General features: G+C 45.1%; 1 protein-coding gene across 2 annotated transcripts in view; it reads right to left on the reverse strand.

Annotated features, from left to right (window-relative positions):
• The window catches only part of lama1 (laminin, alpha 1), a 340,811-nt gene that overhangs the window by 159,210 nt on the left and 157,490 nt on the right, over positions 1-24,111 (reverse strand). For both annotated transcript variants that reach the window (XM_059975999.1, XM_059976007.1), the window contains 5 exons: positions 21,982-22,092; positions 20,836-20,963; positions 18,449-18,535; positions 16,007-16,218; positions 1,563-1,669 (listed from right to left, as the gene is read on the reverse strand). In XM_059975999.1, coding sequence (XP_059831982.1) covers positions 1,563-1,669; positions 16,007-16,218; positions 18,449-18,535; positions 20,836-20,963; positions 21,982-22,092 — 645 coding nt within the window. The remainder of the gene's footprint in view (positions 1-1,562; positions 1,670-16,006; positions 16,219-18,448; positions 18,536-20,835; positions 20,964-21,981; positions 22,093-24,111) is intronic.

A 24,111-nucleotide genomic window follows, 5' to 3' on the forward strand; every position in this document is an offset into this window, starting at 1 on the left:
TCTCTACAAATCGGTTTTGGCTTAATCTTCCCGATTCTGTTAAGTGGAACTACACAGTGTACATACATTACTTCTATTTCCGGGTTGCGGGGTTTTATTTCTGTCCTTTTCTGCCCAGTGCACATGCGCATGATTAACCGATTTAGTAGGTCAATCGTGCCTTTCACTAAGGCCGAGGTAGGGGACCTTGGGCTTAAGAAGGTTGGTGACCACTAATTTAATAAATCAGGCATCAGAAAAGTAGAGTTAAAGTTAGACCAGCCATGAGTTTCCAGAACAGCACTGCCATATGCCCTGCCTTCGTATGGAAAAATATTACTTCCTTTGAAAATCATTGGCATTGGGTAACCGTAACTGGGAGCCCACCTTGCGGAAATTTGTAGAGTTATATCAACCCAAGTTCCATCAACCCAAGTTACAATATTGCTGTCCTCTTTCGAAGGATTTTCTATGTGAAATTTTTTATTCACTAGATCAACCTTTGACAGGTTATTGGTAGGTGTAGTTCTTCACCCAACACTCGTCCATCCTGACAAAGACCAAAGTAAAAGCTGAGGCTAGAAAGCACAAGGCTCCTACTTTATACAAGGTGGAAACAATTGCTGAATGAGAACGATTGCCAAATATTATACTGGGCCTGACAAGCGGGATGCTTTGCTTTCAGCTTCTGTGACACCTAAATTGTTCAATAAATTTATAACCCAGAAGCCTCTGTGAGCTATCTTTTGTTTTCCTTGAATTTGAATACTTCACATGAATAAAAGCCGCAGAATAAGGCATAATGAGTCTCATTTGAAGCCATATCAAAATGCCTAATTATTAAGTCAGATCAGTTCCCCTGTTAGAACTTTAAAAAAAATTACAAACCTAAAGATCTTTCAACAGATGTCCCAGGCTACAGAGTGTAAAATGAATTAGGTGCTTTTGTCGTGATGTAAGGATTCAGCGATCTGCTTTTTATTTGAACAACAGAGCTATTGTTTTGTGTTAAAAGTTTGGATTTAAACTTTGTATTCTGCCACCTAATAGATTTAAAGGTTTGATACGTGTGAGTCGTGTACATTCCAGTTGTTGTTTAGTATGTGTGACAAAAGAGATACATAGGCTGATTTAAAGTACCAGTTTTGTTAATTGGCAGATTTAAGGATTTTCTTCTTACCAAAGGGTTGTAATGATCTGGAACTCATTGACTGTGTGTAGGAGGCAGAAACTTCCTCTGAATTCAAAATTCAAAACCAGCACTAACCACTGCAAGTGACACTGCCTTACAAGTTTGTGAAGCAAGTGATGGGAAATTAACTACCTACATATCCCCACATTTAGCTGGTGTGGACAGGCTGAGGACATCCTTTGCTGCACATCTCTGTAATTTCTACATTAAACTCTGTTGGGAGAAGTTTGTTCTCAATCACCTCTGCTAAATGTATTAAGTGTATTGAACTTCGGTTCCATTGGTCAAGCATCGTGAAACTGGGATAAACTTTCACACATCTGCATTTCTATTTAATTAAGACATGAATAGTTGTTAACAGTAAACGTTAATCCAAATTATAAATACGCACCGTACACTTGTCACACTTCTGCCCCAGAACATTGGACTTGCATTGGCAACGACCAGATGTGAAGTCACACACCTCACTATACGAACCATTCATATTGCAGTCACAAGCTGAAATACAAAGGATAAGTCAGCCTGATCTGATCTCAGGAAAGAGTTTCTTGTAACTTGCTGCTTTCCGCCCCCCCCCCCCACCCTCTAAGTGTTGATTGCTTCCTCTTCAGCCTTTCAGCCCTCCCAGCTTCTTACTTCATTCCCACTCCCCCACTCACCAACCTTCCTCCTCACCTAGTCTCACCTGTCACTTGACAGCTTGTACTCCTTCCCCTCCCCCCACCTTTTTATTCTGTCTTCTGAGCTCTTCCTTTCCAGTCCTGAGGAAGAGTCTTGGCCTGAAACTTTGACTGGGTATTCCTCTCCACAGTTGCGGTCTGACTGGGTGACATCTTGCAGGGTGGGAGCCATTTGAAAACTACCGGGAATGAGTCACCGGTTAAAGTACTGAGTGAAAGAGAGACATCTTGCAGAGTGGGAACTATTTAAAATTGCAACATGAGCCATTGCTTCGAGTAGAGAGTGCGAGAACAACATCATGCAGGGCTGGAGCCATTTAAAAAATACAAGTCTTGTTGGGACTGAATTATTGTTTGAAGGAGTGAGTGAAAAACCTGACATCTTATCTTGCAAAGCAAGAGCCGTTTGAAAAATACAAGTCCCATCAGGACTGAGAAAGGAGGTTTAAGAAGTGGCCATTTTTGGAGTAGGGCAGCATTATAGTGGTAACAGCTTTGGCTCAAAAGGCTTAAGCAAGAACAGGTGGAGGTTCAAAATAAGCTACCAGTAAGCATTTATTCTGTTAGTATACAGCTAATGCACTGAGAATGGGTCCAGAGTTATTTTCCTTGTGTGAGATGTGAGACCTCCAGTCTCCCTGATAACTACGTGTGCAGAAAGTGCACCCCGCTGCAGCATCTTAAGAGATCAGGTTAAGGAAGTGGAACTGCAGCTTCTTGACCTTCAGCTCATATGGGAGAATGAGGAGGTGATAGATAGGGGCTACTGGGAGGTAGTTATGCCTCAGTTGCCGGAGACGGGTACCTGGGAGATGGAAAGGGAATAGGCAGCCAGTGCACGGTGCCCCAAGGCCATTCCCCTCAACAATAATACACCACTTTGGATTCTATTGGGGAGGGATGACCTGGCAGGGGGAAGTTACAGCACCAGGGCTTCTGGCAGTGAGTCTGGCTCTGTGCTCAGGAGGGAAGGGAGGAGTGCAGAAATAACAGGGGATTCCTCAGTTTGGGAAGCAGGCGGGCATATTGTAGGTGTGCTGAAGACGGTATTTTGCCTTCCAGGTGCCAGTGTCTGGAATGTTTTGGACCAGGTCCTCAGCATTCAAAAGGGGGAGGGTAAACAGGCAGAAGTCCTGGTACATAGAGGTACCAATGACATAGGTGAGAAATCAGAGGATGTCCCGTAAAGAGGATGTAGGGAGTTAGATAGAAAACTCAAAAGCAGGTCCTCCAGAATAGTAATCTTTGGATTGCTGCCGATGCCACATGCCAGTGAGGGTAAGAATAGAATAATTAGTCAGATGAATGCATGGCTGAGCAATTGGTGCAGGGCACAGGGTTTCAGATTTATGGATCATTGGGATCTCTTCTGGGCAAGGTATAACCTGCACAAAAAGGATGGGTTCCACCTGAACCCGAGGGGGACCAACAATGTTGTGGGCATGTTTGCTAGGGCTGCTGAGGAGGGTTTAAACTCATTTGTCATGGGATAGGAACTGAAATGATAGAGCCAAGGATGGGACAGTCCGCATACAAGTAAGTACAGTGTGGAGTGAGACTGGAAGGGCATTCATAGGACAAATAGGACAAAATTGCAAGCAGTGTAATTTGAGGACAAAATCGAAAAGGGTGATAAACAGGACTGAAGCAGATGTATTTGAAGGTATCCAATATACGTAATAAGGTAGATAATCTTGCAGTTCAGTTAGAGATTGGCTGAGATGACATTGCGGGCATCACTGACTTGTGGCTGGAAGACGATCATAGTTGGAAGCTAAACCTCCAAGGATGCATCTTGTATCAAAGGGACACGCAGGTAGGCTGAGGAGATGGGGTGGAATTTGTTGGTTAAAAAAGCAATCACTTCCTTAGAAAAAGGTGACATAGAATCAGAAGATGTAGAATCCTTGTGGGTAGAGTTAAGAAAGTGCAAGTTGCAAGGATACAAATTACAATGCGAGATACAAAATGCACGTCAACAGGGCAATGTTATGATAGTGATGGAGGATTTCAATATGCAGGTAGATTGGGAAAATCAGGTTGTGCTGGATCCCAACAGAGGGAATTTGTAGAATGCCTATGAGATGGTTTTTAAGAGCAGCTTGTGGTTGAGTACATTAGGGGAAAAGCAATTCTCGATTGGTTGTGTAGTGAACCAAATTTAATTAGGGAGCTGAAGGTAAAGGAACCCTTAGAAAGCAGTGACTATAATTATGTATATTGCGTATATAGTTGAGATGTATCAGTATTACAGGAAAGTAAAGGAATTATAGAGGCATGAGAAGAGCTGGCCAAAGTTGACTGGAAGGGGACACTAGCAGGATGTCAGCAGAGCAGCAATGGCAGGAGTTCAGGGGTCAACATGGAGAGGCACATCACATAGATGAAGAAGTATTCTAAAAGGAGAATGAGGCAACCATAGCCGACAAGGGAAGTGAAAGGCAGGATAACTGCAACACAGAGGGCATATATTATAGCAAAAATTAGTGGGAAGTTAGCGGGTTGGGAAGCTTTTCAAAACCAACAGAAGGCAATTAAAAAGCCATAAGGAGAGAAAAGATTAAATATGAAGGTAAGCTAGCCAATAATATAAAAGAGGATGCCAAAAGTTTTTCAAATATATAAAGAGTAAAAGAGAGTCAAGAGTGGGCTGCTGGAAAATGATGCTGGAGAGGTAGTAATGGAAGAACAAAGATAAAATGGAGGAGGAACTTTGTAAGTATTTTGCGCCAGTCTTCACTATGAAAGACACCAGCAGTATGCCAGAAATTTGAGAGTTTCAGGGGGCAGAAGTGAGTGCTATGGAGGTCTGAAGGTAGATACTGTAAGTCATCTGGAGCAGATGGACTACACCACAGGCTTCTAAAAGATGTAACTGAAGAGATTGGGGAGTACAAAGATCCCTTTTTAGTGGTTTTTTGTGTGGTAGGAGGCACTTGGGGGGAGGGTTGATATGCCTGTTCAATCTTGTTCATGTTTTGTAAGGGGAGGGGGTATTTGGGGAGGGGGTATTTGGGTGGGGGGGGGGTTGATTATCGTGCTTCTTTCTTATCTTTCTTGGTTTCATGGCTACCCCGAGAAGAACTTCAAGTTGTGTACTTTGAAAATAAATGAACCTTTGAACATTGATTCAAAGTACATTAGTAATGATCTTTAAAGAGCCACTAGATTCTGGAAGGATTCCGGAGGTCTGGAAAATTGAAAATGTCACTGCACTCCTTAAGAAGGGAGGGGGGCAGAAGAAAGGAAATTAAAGGCCTGTGATGGGACCCAGGCTGTAGAGCAGGGAACAAGTCAATGCTTAGCTGCTACAACAGACTTGGGGGTGATTCAAAGTGGCAGAGTTGAGGGAGTGGGGCCATGGCCTGAAAGTGAAGAACAGGGAACGTGCTGAGCACGGCTCACATTTGCGAACGAGGAACAGGGAACGTGCTGAGCACAGCTCGCATCTCAGAGTGAGGAACAGGGAATGTGCTGAGCACGGCTCACATCTCAGAGTGAGGAACAGGGAACGTGCTGAGCACGGCTCACATTTGCGAACGAGGAACAGGGAACGTGCTGAGCACGGCTCACATCTGAGAGTGAGGAACAGGGAACGTGCTGAGCACGGCTCACATCTCAGAGTGAGGAACAGGGAACGTGCTGAGCAGGGCTCACATCTGAGAGCGAGGAACAGGGAACGTGCTGAGCACGGCTCACATCTCAGAGTGAGGAACAGGGAACGTGCTGAGCACGGCTCACATCTCAGAGTGAGGAACAGGGAACGTGCTGAGCACGGCTCACATCTCAGAGTGAGGAACAGGGAACGTGCTGAGCACGGCTCACATCTGCGAACGAGGAACAGGGAACGTGCTGAGCACGGCTCACATCTGAGAGTGAGGAACAGGGAACGTGCTGAGCACGGCTCACATCTGAGAGTGAGGAACAGGGAACGTGCTGAGCACGGCTCACATCTCAGAGTGAGGAACAGGGAACGTGCTGAGCACGGCTCACTTCTCAGAGTGAGGAACAGGGAACGTGCTGAGCACGGCTCACATCTGAGAGTGAGGAACAGGGAACGTGCTGAGCACGGCTCACATCTGAGAGACAGGAACAGGGAACGTGCTGAGCACGGCTCACATCTCAGAGTGAGGAACAGGGAACGTGCTGAGCACGGCTCACTTCTCAGAGTGAGGAACAGGGAACGTGCTGAGCACGGCTCACATCTGAGAGTGAGGAACAGGGAACGTGCTGAGCACGGCTCACATCTGAGAGACAGGAACAGGGAACGTGCTGAGCACGGCTCACATCTCAGAGCGAGGAACAGGGAACGTGCTGAGCACGGCTCACATCTGAGAGTGAGGAACAGGGAACGTGCTGAGCAGGGCTCACATCTCAGAGCGAGGAACAGGGAACGTGCTGAGCACGGCTCACATCTGAGAGTGAGGAACAGGGAACGTGCTGAGCACGGCTCACATCTGAGAGTGAGGAACAGGGAACGTGCTGAGCAGGGCTCACATCTGAGAGTGAGGAACAGGGAACGTGCTGAGCACGGCTCACATCTCAGAGTGAGGAACAGGGAACGTGCTGAGCACGGCTCACATCTCAGAGTGAGGAACAGGGAACGTGCTGAGCACGGCTCACATCTGCGAACGAGGAACAGGGAACGTGCTGAGCACGGCTCACATCTGAGAGTGAGGAACAGGGAACGTGCTGAGCACGGCTCACATCTGAGAGTGAGGAACAGGGAACGTGCTGAGCACGGCTCACATCTGAGAGTGAGGAACAGGGAACGTGCTGAGCACGGCTCACATCTGAGAACGAGGAACAGGGAACGTGCTGAGCACGGCTCACATCTCAGAGTGAGGAACAGGGAACGTGCTGAGCACGGCTCACATCTGAGAGTGAGGAACAGGGAACGTGCTGAGCACGGCTCACATCTGAGAGTGAGGAACAGGGAACGTGCTGAGCACGGCTCACATCTCAGAGCGAGGAACAGGGAACGTGCTGAGCACGGCTCACATCTGAGAGTGAGGAACAGGGAACGTGCTGAGCACGGCTCACATCTGAGAGCGAGGAACAGGGAACGTGCTGAGCAGGGCTCACATCTGAGAGTGAGGAACAGGGAACGTGCTGAGCACGGCTCACTTCTCAGAGTGAGGAACAGGGAACGTGCTGAGTACGGCTCACATCTCAGAGTGAGGAACAGGGAACGTGCTGAGCAGGGCTCACATCTGAGAGTGAGGAACAGGGAATGTGCTGAGCACGGCTCACATCTCAGAGTGAGGAACAGGGAACGTGCTGAGCACGGCTCACATCTCAGAGTGAGGAACAGGGAACGTGCTGAGCACGGCTCACATCTCAGAGTGAGGAACAGGGAACGTGCTGAGCACGGCTCACATCTGAGAGTGAGGAACAGGGAACGTGCTGAGCACGGCTCACATTTGCGAACGAGGAACAGGGAACGTGCTGAGCACGGCTCACATCTCAGAGTGAGGAACAGGGAACGTGCTGAGCACGGCTCACATCTCAGAGTGAGGAACAGGGAACGTGCTGAGCACGGCTCACATCTCGGAGTGAGGAACAGGGAACGTGCTGAGCACGGCTCACATCTGAGAGTGAGGAACAGGGAACGTGCTGAGCACGGCTCACATCTGAGAGACAGGAACAGGGAACGTGCTGAGCACGGCTCACATCTGAGAGCGAGGAACAGGGAACGTGCTGAGCACGGCTCACATCTGAGAGTGAGGAACAGGGAACGTGCTGAGCACGGCTCACATCTGAGAGTGAGGAACAGGGAACGTGCTGAGCACGGCTCACATCTGAGAGACAGGAACAGGGAACGTGCTGAGCACGGCTCACATCTGAGAGTGAGGAACAGGGAACGTGCTGAGCACGGCTCACATCTGAGAGACAGGAACAGGGAACGTGCTGAGCAGGGCTCACATCTGAGAGTGAGGAAAAGGGAACGTGCTGAGCACGGCTCACATCTGAGAGCGAGGAACAGGGAACGTGCTGAGCACGGCTCACATCTCGGAGTGAGGAACAGGGAACGTGCTGAGCACGGCTCACATCTGAGAGACAGGAACAGGGAACGTGCTGAGCACGGCTCACATCTGAGAGTGAGGAACAGGGAACGTGCTGAGCAGGGCTCACATCTGAGAGACAGGAACAGGGAACGTGCTGAGCAGGGCTCACATCTCGGAGTGAGGAACAGGGAACGTGCTGAGCACGGCTCACATCTCAGAGTGAGGAACAGGGAACGTGCTGAGCAGGGCTCACATCTCGGAGTGAGGAACAGGGAACGTGCTGAGCAGGGCTCACATCTGAGAGACAGGAACAGGGAACGTGCTGAGCACGGCTCACATCTGAGAGTGAGGAACAGGGAACGTGCTGAGCAGGGCTCACATCTGAGAGACAGGAACAGGGAACGTGCTGAGCACGGCTCACATCTGAGAGACAGGAACAGGGAACGTGCTGAGCAGGGCTCACATCTGAGAGTGAGGAACAGGGAACGTGCTGAGCACGGCTCACATCTGAGAGTGAGGAACAGGGAACGTGCTGAGCACGGCTCACATCTCAGAGTGAGGAACAGGGAACGTGCTGAGCACGGCTCACATCTGAGAGTGAGGAACAGGGAACGTGCTGAGCACGGCTCACATCTCAGAGTGAGGAACAGGGAACGTGCTGAGCACGGCTCACATCTCAGAGTGAGGAACAGGGAACGTGCTGAGCACGGCTCACATCTCAGAGCGAGGAACAGGGAACGTGCTGAGCACGGCTCACATCTGAGAGTGAGGAACAGGGAACGTGCTGAGCACGGCTCACATCTGAGAGTGAGGAACAGGGAACGTGCTGAGCAGGGCTCGCATCTGAGAGTGAGGAACAGGGAACGTGCTGAGCACGGCTCACATCTGAGAGACAGGAACAGGGAACGTGCTGAGCACGGCTCACATCTCAGAGCGAGGAACAGGGAACGTGCTGAGCAGGGCTCACATCTGAGAGACAGGAACAGGGAATGTGCTGAGCACGGCTCACATCTCAGAGTGAGGAACAGGGAACGTGCTGAGCACGGCTCACATCTGAGAGACAGGAACAGGGAACGTGCTGAGCACGGCTCACATCTCAGAGTGAGGAACAGGGAACGTGCTGAGCAGGGCTCACATCTCAGAGTGAGGAACAGGGAACGTGCTGAGCACGGCTCACATCTGCGAACGAGGAACAGGGAACGTGCTGAGCAGGGCTCACATCTCAGAGTGAGGAACAGGGAACGTGCTGAGCACGGCTCACATCTGAGAGTGAGGAACAGGGAACGTGCTGAGCACGGCTCACATCTCAGAGTGAGGAACAGGGAACGTGCTGAGCACGGCTCACATCTCGGAGTGAGGAACAGGGAACGTGCTGAGCACGGCTCACATCTGAGAGTGAGGAACAGGGAACGTGCTGAGCACGGCTCACATCTGAGAGACAGGAACAGGGAACGTGCTGAGCACGGCTCACATCTCAGAGTGAGGAACAGGGAACGTGCTGAGCACGGCTCACATCTGAGAGTGAAGAACAGGGAACGTGCTGAGCACGGCTCACATCTGAGAGTGAGGAACAGGGAACGTGCTGAGCACGGCTCACATCTGAGAGTGAGGAACAGGGAACGTGCTGAGCACGGCCCACATCTCAGAGTGAGGAACAGGGAACGTGCTGAGCAGGGCTCACATCTGAGAGTGAGGAACAGGGAACGTGCTGAGCACGGCTCACATCTGAGAGTGAGGAACAGGGAACGTGCTGAGCACGGCTCACATCTCAGAGTGAGGAACAGGGAACGTGCTGAGCACGGCTCACATCTCAGAGTGAGGAACAGGGAACGTGCTGAGCACGGCTCACATCTGAGAGTGAGGAACAGGGAACGTGCTGAGCACGGCTCACATCTGAGAGTGAGGAACAGGGAACGTGCTGAGCACGGCTCACATCTCAGAGTGAGGAACAGGGAACGTGCTGAGCACGGCTCACATCTCAGAGTGAGGAACAGGGAACGTGCTGAGCACGGCTCACATCTCAGAGTGAGGAACAGGGAACGTGCTGAGCACAGCTCACATCTGAGAGTGAGGATGACCTGAGGTTTGGCTGATTTAACTGCAGGGCTAGATTGGAAAGATCAGGGACGGAACCGAGGGATGGACTGGTGTTCAGCTCACTGCTCCATGGGGTTTACTCATCTCTGCACTGAGGTGAGGCCATGGCCTGAAACTGACTAGCCCCTGAATCAGCTGTGACTGGCTCCTTGGCTGCGGGCTCACCTTCCTGAATGACAGCTCAGAACGTTAGTTGCTCACTTTTACTTTTTGCATGATTGGTTTATTTTTCTGGACATTAGATGTTTGACTGTCTTTTTTAGAGGGTTCCATTAGGTGCCTTTTTTTGTGGCTGCCTGTATGGAGAACATAAGGTATACATACTAAGTTAACAAATGTACTTTGTATTCTTACCAATGGTGATCCACAGGGGTTGAATTTGGGACTTTCAAGTCATATATCAATGACTTAGATGATGGAATTGACAGCTTTGTGGCCATGTTTGCAGAAGATATATTTATAGGTAGATGTGCAGGTAGTGTTGAAGAAGCAGGGAGCCTGCAGAAGCACTTGGACAGATTGGGGGAACAGCCAAAGAAGTGACAGATGGAATATAGTGTAGGGGATATACAGTCATTCACTTTGGTGAAAGAAATAAAGGTGTGGATATTTTCTAAATTGGGGAGAAAATTCTAAAATTAGAGATGCTAACTAACTTGGGAGTCCTTGGCAAGATTCACTGAAGGTTAACTTGCAGGTTGAGTCGGCAGAAAGGAAGCCAAATGCAATGTTAGCATTCATTTTGAGAGAACTAGAATACAAAGAGAAAGATATAATGCTGAGGCTTTATAAGGCATTAGTCAGACGGCATTTGGAGTATTGTGTGCAGTTTCAGGTCCCTAATCTAAGAAAAGGTGTGCTGGCATTGTACAGAGTTCAAAGGAGGTTCACGAGAATGATTCCAGGAATCAAAGGTTTAACCTATGGGGGGTGTTTGATGGCTCTGGGCCTGTACTCACTGGAGATGAGAAGAATGATGGGGGATCTCATTGAAACCTATCAAATGTTGAAAGGTCTGATAGAGTGAAGGATGCTTCTTATAGTGGTGAGTCTCAGATCAGAGAGCACAACCTCAGACTGGGAAGAGGTCCACTTAGGACAGAGATAAGGAGGAATTTCTTTAGCAAGAGGGTAGTGAATCTGTGGAATTCACTGCAACAGTCAGCTGTAGAGACCAAGCCATTGAGTACATTCAAAGTAGAAGTTGATAGGTTCTTGATTAGTCAGTGTCAAAGGATAGTGGGAGAAGGCAGAAAGATGGATTTCAAAGGGATAATAAATCAGCCATGATGGAATGGTGGAGCAGACTTGATGGGCCAAATGGCCTAATACTGCTTGTGTGTGTTATGGTCTTATCAACTTGCAACTGCCGCCATATCCTGGTGAAACCTGGAAATATACCCGGGCACAAGAGATTCTGCAGATGTTGGAAATATTGAGCAAAATGCTGGAGGAACTCAACAAGATAGGCAGCATCAGGCAGGCATGAAACTTTTGACTGTTTATTTCCCCCTGTAAACGCTGCCTGACTTGCAGTTTCTGCAGCATTTTGTGCTGCTCAAGATTTCCAGCATCTGCAGAATCTCATGTTTATAGTTTGTTACTTTTGCCTGTAGATGGCACTGTATGTCAACAGGCCATTTCAACAGGGACATTGCCAGAATTGTTGTGGAGCATTCAATCTAATTTTATTGCTATAAATCCTCACAGATATATCAGCCCAACAGGCCACTGATTCTCTTCAGTCAGTACGCTTCTACAAAATAGTTGTCAAATGGTCATTATTCCTCAGACAAAATGCTCTACACCTTGAGAGAGCTTAGTCTTTTGATTAGAGTCGGTCCAATGGTTTATCTTTCAATCTTCAAATCTGTTGAAAATGTCAACTTTACCACATCCTCCTTTTTACCTCAGCACAGATGATCTCCTTCCCTAGAGCACCAACTGAACAAGATTACGTTTTTAAATTTTTCTAAAAATATCCCATTCCCTACTGAATTTGATTCGAGAATAGTCTACAGATCTGTTTTGAAATAAGAATTGCAGAATGGGAATAGGGAGAAGAAGAAATGCAAGGCAGCCATCATAAAATGCTTAACAACCTTGTCTCTGTAATGGGAAATCAATGGATTTGAGTTGGCGTATGGTCTATTTTTCAGTACAATCTTTCACACTAGATCAAATAAAATTGGAAAGTGGAGCCAAAGCAAACTTGCACAAAGATTTGCCAGGAAGTGCAATGGATGTACTTAATCCTGTACTATACTGTAATAATCCTGTACTAAGTACAGATTTAATAGTCAATTACTTAAGAGTGTGGATGAACAAAGGGACCTTGGGGTTCAAATCCATACATCCCTCAAGATCGCTGCACAGGTTGATAGGGTAGTTAAGAAGGCCTGTGGGATGCTAGGCTTCATTAACAGGGGGACTAAGTTCAAGAGTAGAGAGGTCATGTTGCAACTCTACAAATCTCTGGTGAGACCGCACTTACAGTATCGTGTTCAATTCTGGTCACCTCATTATAGGAAGTATGTGGAAGCAATGGAGAGGGTGCAGAGGAGATTTACCAGGATGTTGCCTGGTTTGGCAAACAAGTCATATGAAGCAAGGTTAGCAGGGCTGGGACTTTTCTCTTTGCAACGTAGAAGAATGAGAGGGAACTTGATAGAGGTCTACAAGATTATGAGAGGCATAGATGGGGTGGATAGTCAGTACCTGTTTCCTAGGGCACCAACAGCAAACACCGGAGGGCATATGTACAAAGTTAAGGGAGGGAAGTTTAGGGGAGACATCAGGGGTAAGTTTTTTTTACACAGAGGGTTGTGAGTGCCTGGAATGACTTGCCAGGGATGGTGGTGGAAGCTAAAACATCAAAGGTATTTGAGAGCCTCTTGGACAGGCATATGGATGAAAGAAAAATGGAAGGTTATGGGGTAGTGTGGCTTTAGTACTTTTTTTTAAAGGATTATATGGGTCGGCACAACATGGAGGGCTGAAGGGCCTGTACTGTGCTGTAGTGTTCTAAGGTTCTATGTCATTTCATAGTTTGATGTAAGATTTGGCCAAGATCTTTGGTAGTCCTCTCAAACCCACAAACCTGACTTCTATAACTGATGACAAGCTTCACTAGCACATAGAAATGTGCAGGTTCCTTTGCAACTCACAAACCATCATGACTTGGAAATCCACTACCAGAGCCTGGTTGTTGTTTGGGCCTTAATCCTGGATAGTTTCACTGAAAGGACTCCGAAGTTCAATTAGAATTCAAGATGGCCATTGAGGCCCAAATGCAATACATACGTTGGAACTCAGAACAAGAATCATAATGCAGTCCAGCACAGGAACAGGCCCATGCCGACCGGCTTATCTACCTCACTACTTTCTGAGTGAATAACTTCACTTGAGGTTCCCTTAAATATTTCACCTTTTATTCTAAAGAAGTCGAGCTTTTCAAGCTGGGAGCAATTCAGCTGAACCTGAAACACCACGAGAGCAGTACAGGGTCATTTCATGCATCGATGTACCAGTGGGAGTCGAGTACTTCAGGAAAAGGTGCTCAGCAACAATGGACAAGCTGCTCAGTTGCAAGCTCGCCTCCCATAAAATCCAGGCACTTCAAACAGTTCAGCAACATAAAGGAAACCAGGTAATACAAGAGGAAGGAAAGAGATAGGAAAGCATGCATAGGTTGAAGTAAGAGTAATGTACAGGATGTTAAACACAGCTCCAGACAGCTTGTTACTGGGCTGTAAAGTTCTGTATATATGTCAACCATAGGTAATGGATGGGGTCTGCTTTTACAGAAAACCTGGATTTGAGTTTGTCCTTGTTAGAAAATACAAATGGCATAAAAAGCATGTATGACCGATAAGAACGAACAATTGCTGGAAGTGAAGAGACAGAACAGAGTTCTGCCATTCATAGGAACAAATATAGGTAGACACTCAGACTTTCAATTTAGTAATACAATGACAGCTTGTATGGGTGTCTGTAACTAGTAGATGACTTGTAAATTGTGTACTAGATAGTTTTTGTGCTAAAGCTAAGGTTCAAACTTCTTTATGGAATCAGCCTGCCAGTTAGCTGAGGTGACAGATCATAGTGTAGATATCTCTATTGTTACTGGGCTGCACATTAAATGATAAGTGAGGTTAGGCTACCGATATCGGGGCATGAGGTAAATTATGTGGTTTACTGTGCAATACCCCGCAGCTCCTGGAGTTGACGGAGGGAGGGGTGTATATATAAAAAGAGGGCTTTCTTCTTGTATTAAGGCAGATGATAAATTGGCTATGCTTTATTTGCATGTCACACTCAGTCAATGTAAGCAACATGGTGAGCCTTCACTCCTGGCTTACAGTGAACTCTGCAAAATGCTTTGATGAGTAAAATCGTGACTATCTGTTGCACTGGGGGCACTGTCAACATTGGCATGTCCCACACAGTTTTGCAGTCCCAGCTGGTCATAGCACATTCCCCTTGCCCTCACCAAGAACCATGCAAGTAGCCGATTTAATTCAATTACTCACCAGTGAAATGACCCCAGGAAACTTCAACCCCCTCTGCAATGTACCTATTACTCCCCTCCACCCTTCACCATTGACCTTCACTTCTGTTCTCTCTCACCCTTTCCCAAGCTGAGTACCTGTTTTAAGGATAATGGTTAATGAGAAGTCTTGAACCTGGTAAGTGAACCTGTGGAAGGTCCAGAACCAAAAGACTTGACTTACACTGATGGGATAAACGCTTAACATGGTTGGATTTCGCTACTTTGGAAAAGCAGACACTACAGAGGACTGCAATTTGAAAATGGAAGGTAATCACAAACGCATGTCTGTGAATATTGTCTCTGTTTTACTCTCTCTTCCAATGACGCCTGACTGCAGAGTTTTTCTAACATTCTCCTTCATACACCAGAATCTAATGCTTGCTGTACTTCATTATAATTTGAACAAATTGTCTGCTGGGTTCATGCTGAAGTTTAACTTCAACCATAAATAAAGTTAAGAATTAGCTGCTAGTGCAACAAATCTCCTAATATCTGGCTTCACTGAGGTCAAAGGGAATTCACCTGCAAATGTCCTGGTGATCAAAGACAAATATTTCCACCGCTAATTTTTTGTCCGGCCATGAACATTCTGCCCTCCTGTTTCCTTCAGTACGAATCGTTCACTACTTATCGACTTTGTTTCCTTTTGCAGTGACATTTTCAGTATACTGCTCCCAGAGTCCTGAATCCAAGAATTCTGTGGGAAGCCCCTCACCAGAAGCACTGTAGTAATTCCAAATGATAGTGCACCACCCTCTTCTGAGGGGCAAAGATGGACGGCTGAAAAATGCTGACCTTGCCTCCGTTCACAAAAAATGAATAAAATAAAAACTTTCCCACTTCCTCTGAGAGCATATTCCATGTAGCCACAATCCTTTGTGTGAAATTCTTGCTCTTCACATTTCCTTTAAATGTTTCCCCCTCACCTTACACCTATATTCCCTGGACTCCAGGCTCCTCTACACTACCCATGCCTTATAAACCTTTATAAAGTCACCCCTATTCCAGTGTGAAATACCTCTTGTCAATCCAATCACTCCTTGGAAGTAAAGACCTGCATCCGAGTGAAATGCTGGCAAGTCTCATTCTAACATTACTTCCTCTTTTCCACAGTGCGGTGACCAGGAGTGCACACAATAGTCCATGAGTGACCTAACCAAAGTCTTGCACAGCAACTTACTTACAAAATTGTCCAATTTGTAAGAAATTTACTGCCTGGATACAGCCTACATTTAGACATTTCTGTCTAAAACCAATCTGTGCTAATTTAAGCAGCAATCCCCTAGCAGAAACAGACCCTCTCACTGAAGACCTGAAGTGGGACCCATGGGTAGCTGATTCTGTTGCTCCACATGAATCTCCCACCTAACATTTGTGAATTGGATATTCTACATTTTCAATTGTGTGTAGCTGAACAGTTTTCAAACTTCACATTAAAGTTGAATGTCTATTGAAACTCTGCCATCCCTCTCTGTGCCATATCTTACTTTGTACTTACAGCTACAGTTCTTTGCAATCACTGCGTCTCCATAGTATCCGTCCGCACATCGCTCACACTGTGTGCCTGTGGTATTCCTGATACACTTCAGGCATTCCCCTGTCAGCGGGTCACAATTTCCAGGATCGGAACGGTCAATGTTGTTGTTGCAGTCACATGGCTCACAGGACAGCCCAGGTGTTGTTGGGTTTCCATAGTAACCATTAGCACACCTATGCAGAAAGATTCGTCATTTAACATGATTCACCGTGAACTTTCCTGGACCTTTTAGGAACTGACTCCTCCTACACCTGCCAGCCTAAGATTCCTCCATGCATTAAAATGGCAAGTGTATTCATGTTAAAAAGTTTTGTCTAAGATGTATAAGTATTGCTTTTATCTGGACGGCTGTTCTTGCTGCTATGAAATCACAAAAAGGAGTTTTGAAACTTAAGGAAACATCCAAAATTAGGCAGTTGGGCCAGAAGGGTATCATAATCACTTCATTCCTATCTCTGTTGCAAGGTACAGACATGAACTGGCCCTTCTCAGGGCTGTTTCTGACCAGGTGAGTGTGTAATTCTATTACTTAATAGTGTGCTCTCGAACAGTGACCACTTCTCTTAAAAGGTAATGTGCAGGTTTGTTTTTAGTAATGTAAAAGCGTGGATGAAGCTGTCTATTCCCAAATTGCAGTAGCATTTCGATAAAATGGACATTTGTCTTCTGTGTGTTCCTCCTCCCTGAACAAACAATTTCTTCCCAAAACTGAACTGGATGCAAATGCCAAAGCAGGTTACAGGTCAAATTTGGCCAGAGAGAACTATCCCTCAACTACACCTACTGGTACAATGTGTGTCATAGTAGAGGACAGGTCGGGGTTTCTGATGTTCCACGAGGAGTAGAAGCAAGAATAAGCCATGCTGTTTGTGATGCCTGCTATACATCCAATAAGATGATGGCCAACTCCCTACATTCTCACTTGATGCCCATAACCCATTTTCAGTAGATTGCAAAGATCTGTCAATCCCGACTTTGAACAGACTCAGCTTCTGGATATCCCTATTCCTCTGTGGAAGAAAAATCTACAATATTACAACTGCCTGTGTGAGGAATGTTTTCTTATTCTCAGTCCTAAAGTCTGATCTGTTTATCCTGAGACTGTCTTTTGATATTAAGCTTGCCAGCAAGAGGAAACTGCGCCTCAGCATTTAGTTTGAGAATCTCTTTTCTTGTAGGCTTCGATGAGGTCACTTTCATCCTCCTGAACTCCACTGTCTACACGCCAGTCTTACTCGATCTCTTTCCAAAGGTCAGTGCTCTCATTTCCATGAACAAGGCAGTGAATTCACATCGCACACAGTTGGGATATAGCCTTATTTAGGTACACAGAACAAATCTGGCCATGAGGTCCCATTGAACCCCTCCTGCACAATCTCTATATGACTTTGTTACTTCACTATTTCAGTTCCTTACAATAAAGGCCCATGTCCTATTTCACTTTCTCCTTGCTGGGCACATGCAGCTCCTTCATTATGTGAATACAGCACACTATTGAATACCAACACAGAAAAATTTCCCTTTGTCTGAAATGTAAGGGCCACGTACTTTCAGCCAACAGCAAGCTGTTCCTGTTCACTGCTGGTGATGCTAGGAAATGAAATTCAAGAGGGAAGTCCAGCACCACTCCAAATAAATTTGTTTCATTGGGCAGTTTGTACAGGATTCACTCACAAAATTGTAGGAAGTAATTTGGCAGTCAGCTAAAACACTCCTCTCATCTTAGCCAGCTGTCAAGCATGTCAAACGCTATCTATCAATTTCCTCAAATTGAGAGATATTCACAAATATTCCAAACTTGCGATTAAAATTATTTTTAAAATGAAACATCCAAAATATTTTGAAAAAAGTTTAAGAAAACAGTTATTTGTTCTTCAAAGTGTTCAAATACACAAACAATTGAAATAACCTAACAATATTGGCTTCAACTTTACTTCCTTACAATTATTCTACATCAAAATTGTCCAAGCATATTCCTTGAAGTAAGTGTTGGGAAGATCCTACAAGTTGGATTCAGTGTTGACATACAGTGTGTAAACAGCTGCCATAAACAGTTTGAGACTCCCATATTCATGCACACGGTTGCAGACTCCAGAATATTCTGGGGCCTCCATGGGAAATTATAGTGATTACAAATGGAACTACCATCGTTCCCAGAAAAATACATCCCTTTCTGACTTTGCATTCTTTCTACTAAAGTAATGAACTCATTATTTTGCATATTGTGCTCTATCTGCTACGATCTTGCCCTTGTGCTTAACCTTTTTTTAAATCACTGTGGAGCATTCATTGTTCCTCGCTGGCTTTGACAGAATTGTTCCTCTCACCTCTTTCTCAGAGCCCCAGGCTCAGGCTTAATCTCACTTTTCAAAAATAGTCATTCACAAATCTTCACATTCCTACCTGTCACATCTGGATCCTGTGTAGCCTGGCTGGCACTGATCACAAATGAATTCTTCTGTTTTGTTCAAGTGGCAAGTGGGACTGAAACTGAAGAAATAATAAGGAAGAACATTAGATTTGCTGCAGGTATCAAATCATCTGAGTACTTGTAAGCAGTTGTAACTTGTAACTATCTAAAAATTATAGTTCCTTTAGGTTGTTTGAGAAACAGAATGGAACATCAGTTTAACTACAGACTTTTCACCTTTAGAAGAGGAGCTTGATTGGTGTCTAGATCAGTATGTTTCAAAACACTGGCTGAAAAATTCTGAATAAAGCAGGATTAAATTCTCAGAAATCAATGGGTCACTGCATTGAGCAGTTCCTGTTTTGGCGCTAAATTAACAATCTACTTCAGAGAGAGCAGAAAATAGAACTGGACCAGATGTAGGGACTCGGCCTGAAACGTTAACTGTTTATCTTCTTCCATCGATGCTGCCTGACCCGCTGGCTCACATATTCTATGCTGTTCCACATTCGAGCAATACAGGTCATACTCAGCATGGTTCCTTCAAGGGAAATTCTTGCCTGACAAATCTATTGAAATCCTTTGAAGAAAGCAAGCAGGATAGACAAAGGAGAATTGGTAGATATTGTTAATTTGGAACTTCAGAAGGGCATTGACAAGATGCCATACATGAGGCTACTTAATAAGTTAAGAGCCCATGGCATTACAGGAAAGATTCTAACATGGATAAATTAGTGGCTGATTGGCCCCTTTCTGGTGACTAATGGTATTCCCCAGGGGTCTGTGTTGGGGCCGCTTCTTTTTACATTATATGTCAATGACTTGGATGGTGAAATTGATGGCTTTGTTGCAATGTTTGTGAACAATACTTAGACAGGTGGAGTGGCAGATCACTTTGAAGAAGTAGAGAGGCTACAGAAGGACTTTGACAGAGTAAGAGAATGCTCAAAGAAGTTACAGTATCGTGAAATGCACTTTGGTGGAAGAAATAAACTACTAAATGGAAAGAAAATACAAAAATCTGAGGTACAAAGGGATTTGGAAGCCCTTGTTCAGGATTCCCTAATGGTTAATTTGCAGATTGAGTTTGTGGTGAGGAAGGCAAATATGATGTTAGCATTCATTTCAAGAGGATTTGAATATAAAAGCAAGGATATAAAGTCTTAACATTACCAAGCACGAGTGAGGTCTCACTTGGAGCACTGTGAGCAGCTTTGGGCCCCTTATTTTAGAAAGGATGTGCTTATACTGGAGAGAGTTCAAAGGAGGATCGCGAAAATGATTCGAATGCATTGTAATATGAAGAGTCTTCGATTGCTCTGGGCCTGTATTCACTGGAATTCAGAAGAATGGGAAATGATCTAATTGTAACCAATCGAGTGGTGAAAGGCATTGATAGAGTGGATATTTCCTGAGGTGGGAGAGTCTTGGACCAGAGGACATAGCCTCAGAGTATAGGGGTGCCGCTGTGGTGACCAAGTCTTTATGTATATCTAAGGCAGAGATTGCAACTGAGAGAGAGAATGGATCAGCCTTGATGAAATGGTGGAGCAGACTCGATGGGCCAAATGGCCTAATTCTGTTCTGATATTTGATGGTCTTAATTGGCCATTGTAATTTTTTTTTATCTGCCATACTCTGCCAGATCCTCGGCGACCACATTTTTTTCAAGTGGTTGTCTTGGAGGTAAGATTCTGTGAGTGGTCACCCACGCCCTTCTCATAGCACAGTTTTTTTACGAGGTCGAGTTGCGAGTTCGACACTCAACCCGGCACGGACGGAAAGCATGTCCGGGAGCGGCCAGACTGGATTCGAACTCGGGGATCTTCGGTCCAGTGACCAGCGCTGATGTCACTGCGCCACCAGCCGGCATTGTAAATAGTACCATCATTAGACTAGGGTTAAATTAAGAGAAGCTGGGCATAATCGCTCAAACTGCCAGAGGGGCTTATTCCATACTATATCTCAATAAATAAATATTCTAAATTAGACTTCATTTTTAATAAAAATGCAAATTCTACATGGTTAAAATATGTACATTAGCAGTATCCAATAAAAACTCAGATCTCTGCTGAAGTATTCAATCAGACGTGCTTTCATCACAGTGGATGTATTGAAGAGTGGACAATGGGTTAAGATGTACATGCAGCCAGTACACACGCAAAGCCTTGCTGTTCATACAGTAGGCACCACCTCAACAAACTACAGATGGCTTCTTTGCCAAGGTTCTATAGCTCCTGTAAAATACATTCACAAAACAAGCTGAGGTTGCGCAGTCAGTCATCAGATACTTTGATGATTGATAATATGGTATGCCCAAAGGTTGTGCATAGCACTGAATACTCAAAATGCCCTTGCATCAGAACAGCAGCAGGCTTACTTGTTGGAGGGAATGGTCAGCGGGCAGGCACAAGGTTTGCAGTCCTCTGCAGTCCCTCTGCTGGGATCACCATATAAACCTGGGAAGCACTGATCACAGTTTGGCCCAGTTGTGTTATGTCGGCAGCCCTGGGAAGTACAGAATTTCAGTAAAAATGCAGCGGGTGAGCAAACAAAACTTCTGATGGTAATTACGTCTCCTCCCCCCGCTTGTTAAACAGAATAACTTCTCACAGATATTCAAGTAAAGGGCCTGATCTTCCACTGGCTTGAATTCAGTGGAGGCCTACCCCCACACCTCTGTGCTTGTGTGACCTTCTGCTTGTGGCAACATGGCGTGACAATTGCAGTGGAGGAGCTGTCTTAGCACAGGTAACCTGGTGCACTCAGAGAATGACTGACAGTTAGTAAGGATCTGCACAAAAGCTCGATCACTGTCAGTGTTATTCAATGCTCGAAAATGTCAATGTCATGTATTTAATAACACAAGGGCCTAGTTGAAAATAAAATGTTAGAAGATTAAAAATATTAATTAGTTGAAGTATTGAATATTTGAAATATTGAACACTACATGTCCTTCACATTTATAATACACATACACACACAAAATTAGAAATAATATATCGAAGCTAGTTTAATGGGTAAAGAAATTTCCATTTCCTTTCCCACTTCCAGCTGTCTCTCACTGAATGGGAATAACGGGTTTGCACTAGGTCACTGAATTGCAAACTTCCCAATCTGTGATTAGGGAAGCTTGTGCAAGTTCCCACTATATCACTAGGCTCGTAATTGTAGCCAGGAGGCTAAATGGTCTCCTGCAGGACAATACTGCTGGGTTTTCAATAGGATAATGGAGTTCCCTCCTGGAGCTAGTGCTGCTATAGGGTGGAAATTCTGCGTAACTGTAAATCAGAGAAAACAAAACAAATAAATCAAGACTGATTCTAAATCTAAATCTCCATCCTTTACAAATTGAATTATGCACCCCAAGTACAATAAAATGCAGGACCATTTCTGGTGCAATTATAATATAACATTATAACATTGCCAACACACAGGAAATTGCATATCTCCACAAAAAAGCTCTGTTTTCAAAATTCCACCTGACCAATCATACTTGAGGTAACTTGCATTATCGAGAACTCACCAAGCAAGTGCCATTAATATCACATTCTGTAGCATGGCCGTTGCATTCACACTGTTGACAGATGCCTCCAAATAAGATTCCATCAACACGATAAAAGCCTGTGATGCAGGACTGTTGGAAACAATAATTAACTAATTAAAGATACACAGTATTGTATTCTGGAGCCAGTGAGACTCAGCGATCTCTATCTGGTGACCAATGAAACAAAGAAAACAACTGAATACTTGGTTAATCACTCTTTTCCTGGCAAACAATCATAGCAAGAATAACCTGTAACTTCCCTTTGGGCTTGGGAAGCAATTCGAACCAGCAGAACCGAGGCGAAGCACCTCTGATTTTTAAAATTTTCTCCCCATTTACAAAATAGTCCACACATTTATTCCTTCTACCAAAGTGCATGGTAATGCACTTCATTGCATCACATTCCTTCTGCCACTTCTTTGTTCATTCCCCCAATTTGTCTTCCCTTCTACAGAACTGTACTTCAACATTTCCTGCCCTTCCACCTGCCTTAGTATTGTCTGCAAAGCTGGCCACAAGGCCATCAATTCCTTTATCTAAATCACTGACATACAACATGAAATGAAGCAGTCCCAACACCTACCCCTGTGGCACACCACTAGTAACTGGCAGTCAACCAGAAGAGGCCTGCTTTATTCCTACTCTTTGCCTCCTGCCAATCAGCCAATCTTCTATCCATTCTAGAAGTTTTCTCATAATACCATAGGCTCTTACTTTGTGTGGCATCTTGTCAATGGCTTCTCAAAATCCAAACAAATAACATCCACCGACTCTCCTTTGTCTATCCTGCCTATGATCTCCTCAAAGAATTCAAACAGATTTGCCAGGCAAGATTTCTTCTTTTGAAAACTATGCTGGATTTGGCCTATCTTATCATGTGCCTGCAAGTACCCCAAAGCCACATCCTTAACAGTCAAATCTAACATCTTCACAAACACTGAAGTCAGGCTAACTGGCCTATAATTTCCTTTCTTCTGCTGTCTGCCCTTCTTAGAGTGGAGTAGCATTTGCAATTTCCAGTCCTCAGCAGCTGCACCATAAACCTAGTGATTCTTGAAAGACCATTACTAATACCTCCACAATCTCTTCAGATGAGTAGGACATGTGTCAAACTGGGATTCTGCCAGCCTGATACATCATGAAATAGTCAAAAGAAAGGAGTTTAGAGTCTCATGCTGTGAATAGAGAATAGACAGGACTCAAGTTTTACTATTCAAACAATTACTTGAAGATTCCCTTTTAAAATACATACTTCAGAGTGAAATTTCTCCAAATACTAAATAATGAAAAAGAAGTGTCCAAAAAAACCCCCACCATTTGATAATGTTTCCAATAAACTTACTAACAGGCAAAATTCTCACCTCCAGGTGTATGTGTATTAAGTCGCATGTGCCACAAAATTCCATTGCATCTATTTTTCAACTGGGTTATTTAAAAAATGAAGCAATTACAAAACTATTGACTTTCTTCAAATCAAAAATTCCTTCTGGCACCTCTTCCTGAGAGGTAAAGAGAAATTTATTGATCAACCTGAATATAACTGAGATTAATCACTGGCACTGATGGCGCTGGGAGTCTCCGAATGGGTGATACTACCAGTTCCAATGACCACAAGTGGATCCAGAATGTGGATTCTACCACCATCACTGCCGGCTTCTACAACCACAGACACCTTCAAAAGCCTCTAACTTTGGCTCCAGCCTGGACCTTGACCGCCAGCAGCTCTAGGCAAAGGCTACTAGGCCCCCTTCTTCCCTTCCCCCACCATGACTCTCCAGCCCTGTGTCTCTCAGGCCCCATCATCAGCTCTTGTGTCCTCGGAGCCTCCATCTTCCTCCCACCCTACCTTCACTGAACGCCCCAACCCTCCACTCTCCTCGGACACAATCAGTTCTTCCCCCCTCTGATCCTAGATCTTATCCTTGGCATGTCTTCGCCATTCCCTCCGACCTCCCCGTACTTGAGGCAGAATGTTTTGTCCCCCTTTGCCCTCACCTCAATGAGTTCCACGCCTGCCACAATGCCGGGCTCTTCTTGTGTCGTCTCCAACTCCGAGCCCACTTCCTTGACAAGGACTCCACACTTCGCACTGATGACCTCTTCCTCCAC

Source organism: Hypanus sabinus, chromosome 1, assembly GCF_030144855.1.
Source record: "Hypanus sabinus isolate sHypSab1 chromosome 1, sHypSab1.hap1, whole genome shotgun sequence".
NCBI classification, from domain to species: domain Eukaryota; kingdom Metazoa; phylum Chordata; class Chondrichthyes; order Myliobatiformes; family Dasyatidae; genus Hypanus; species Hypanus sabinus.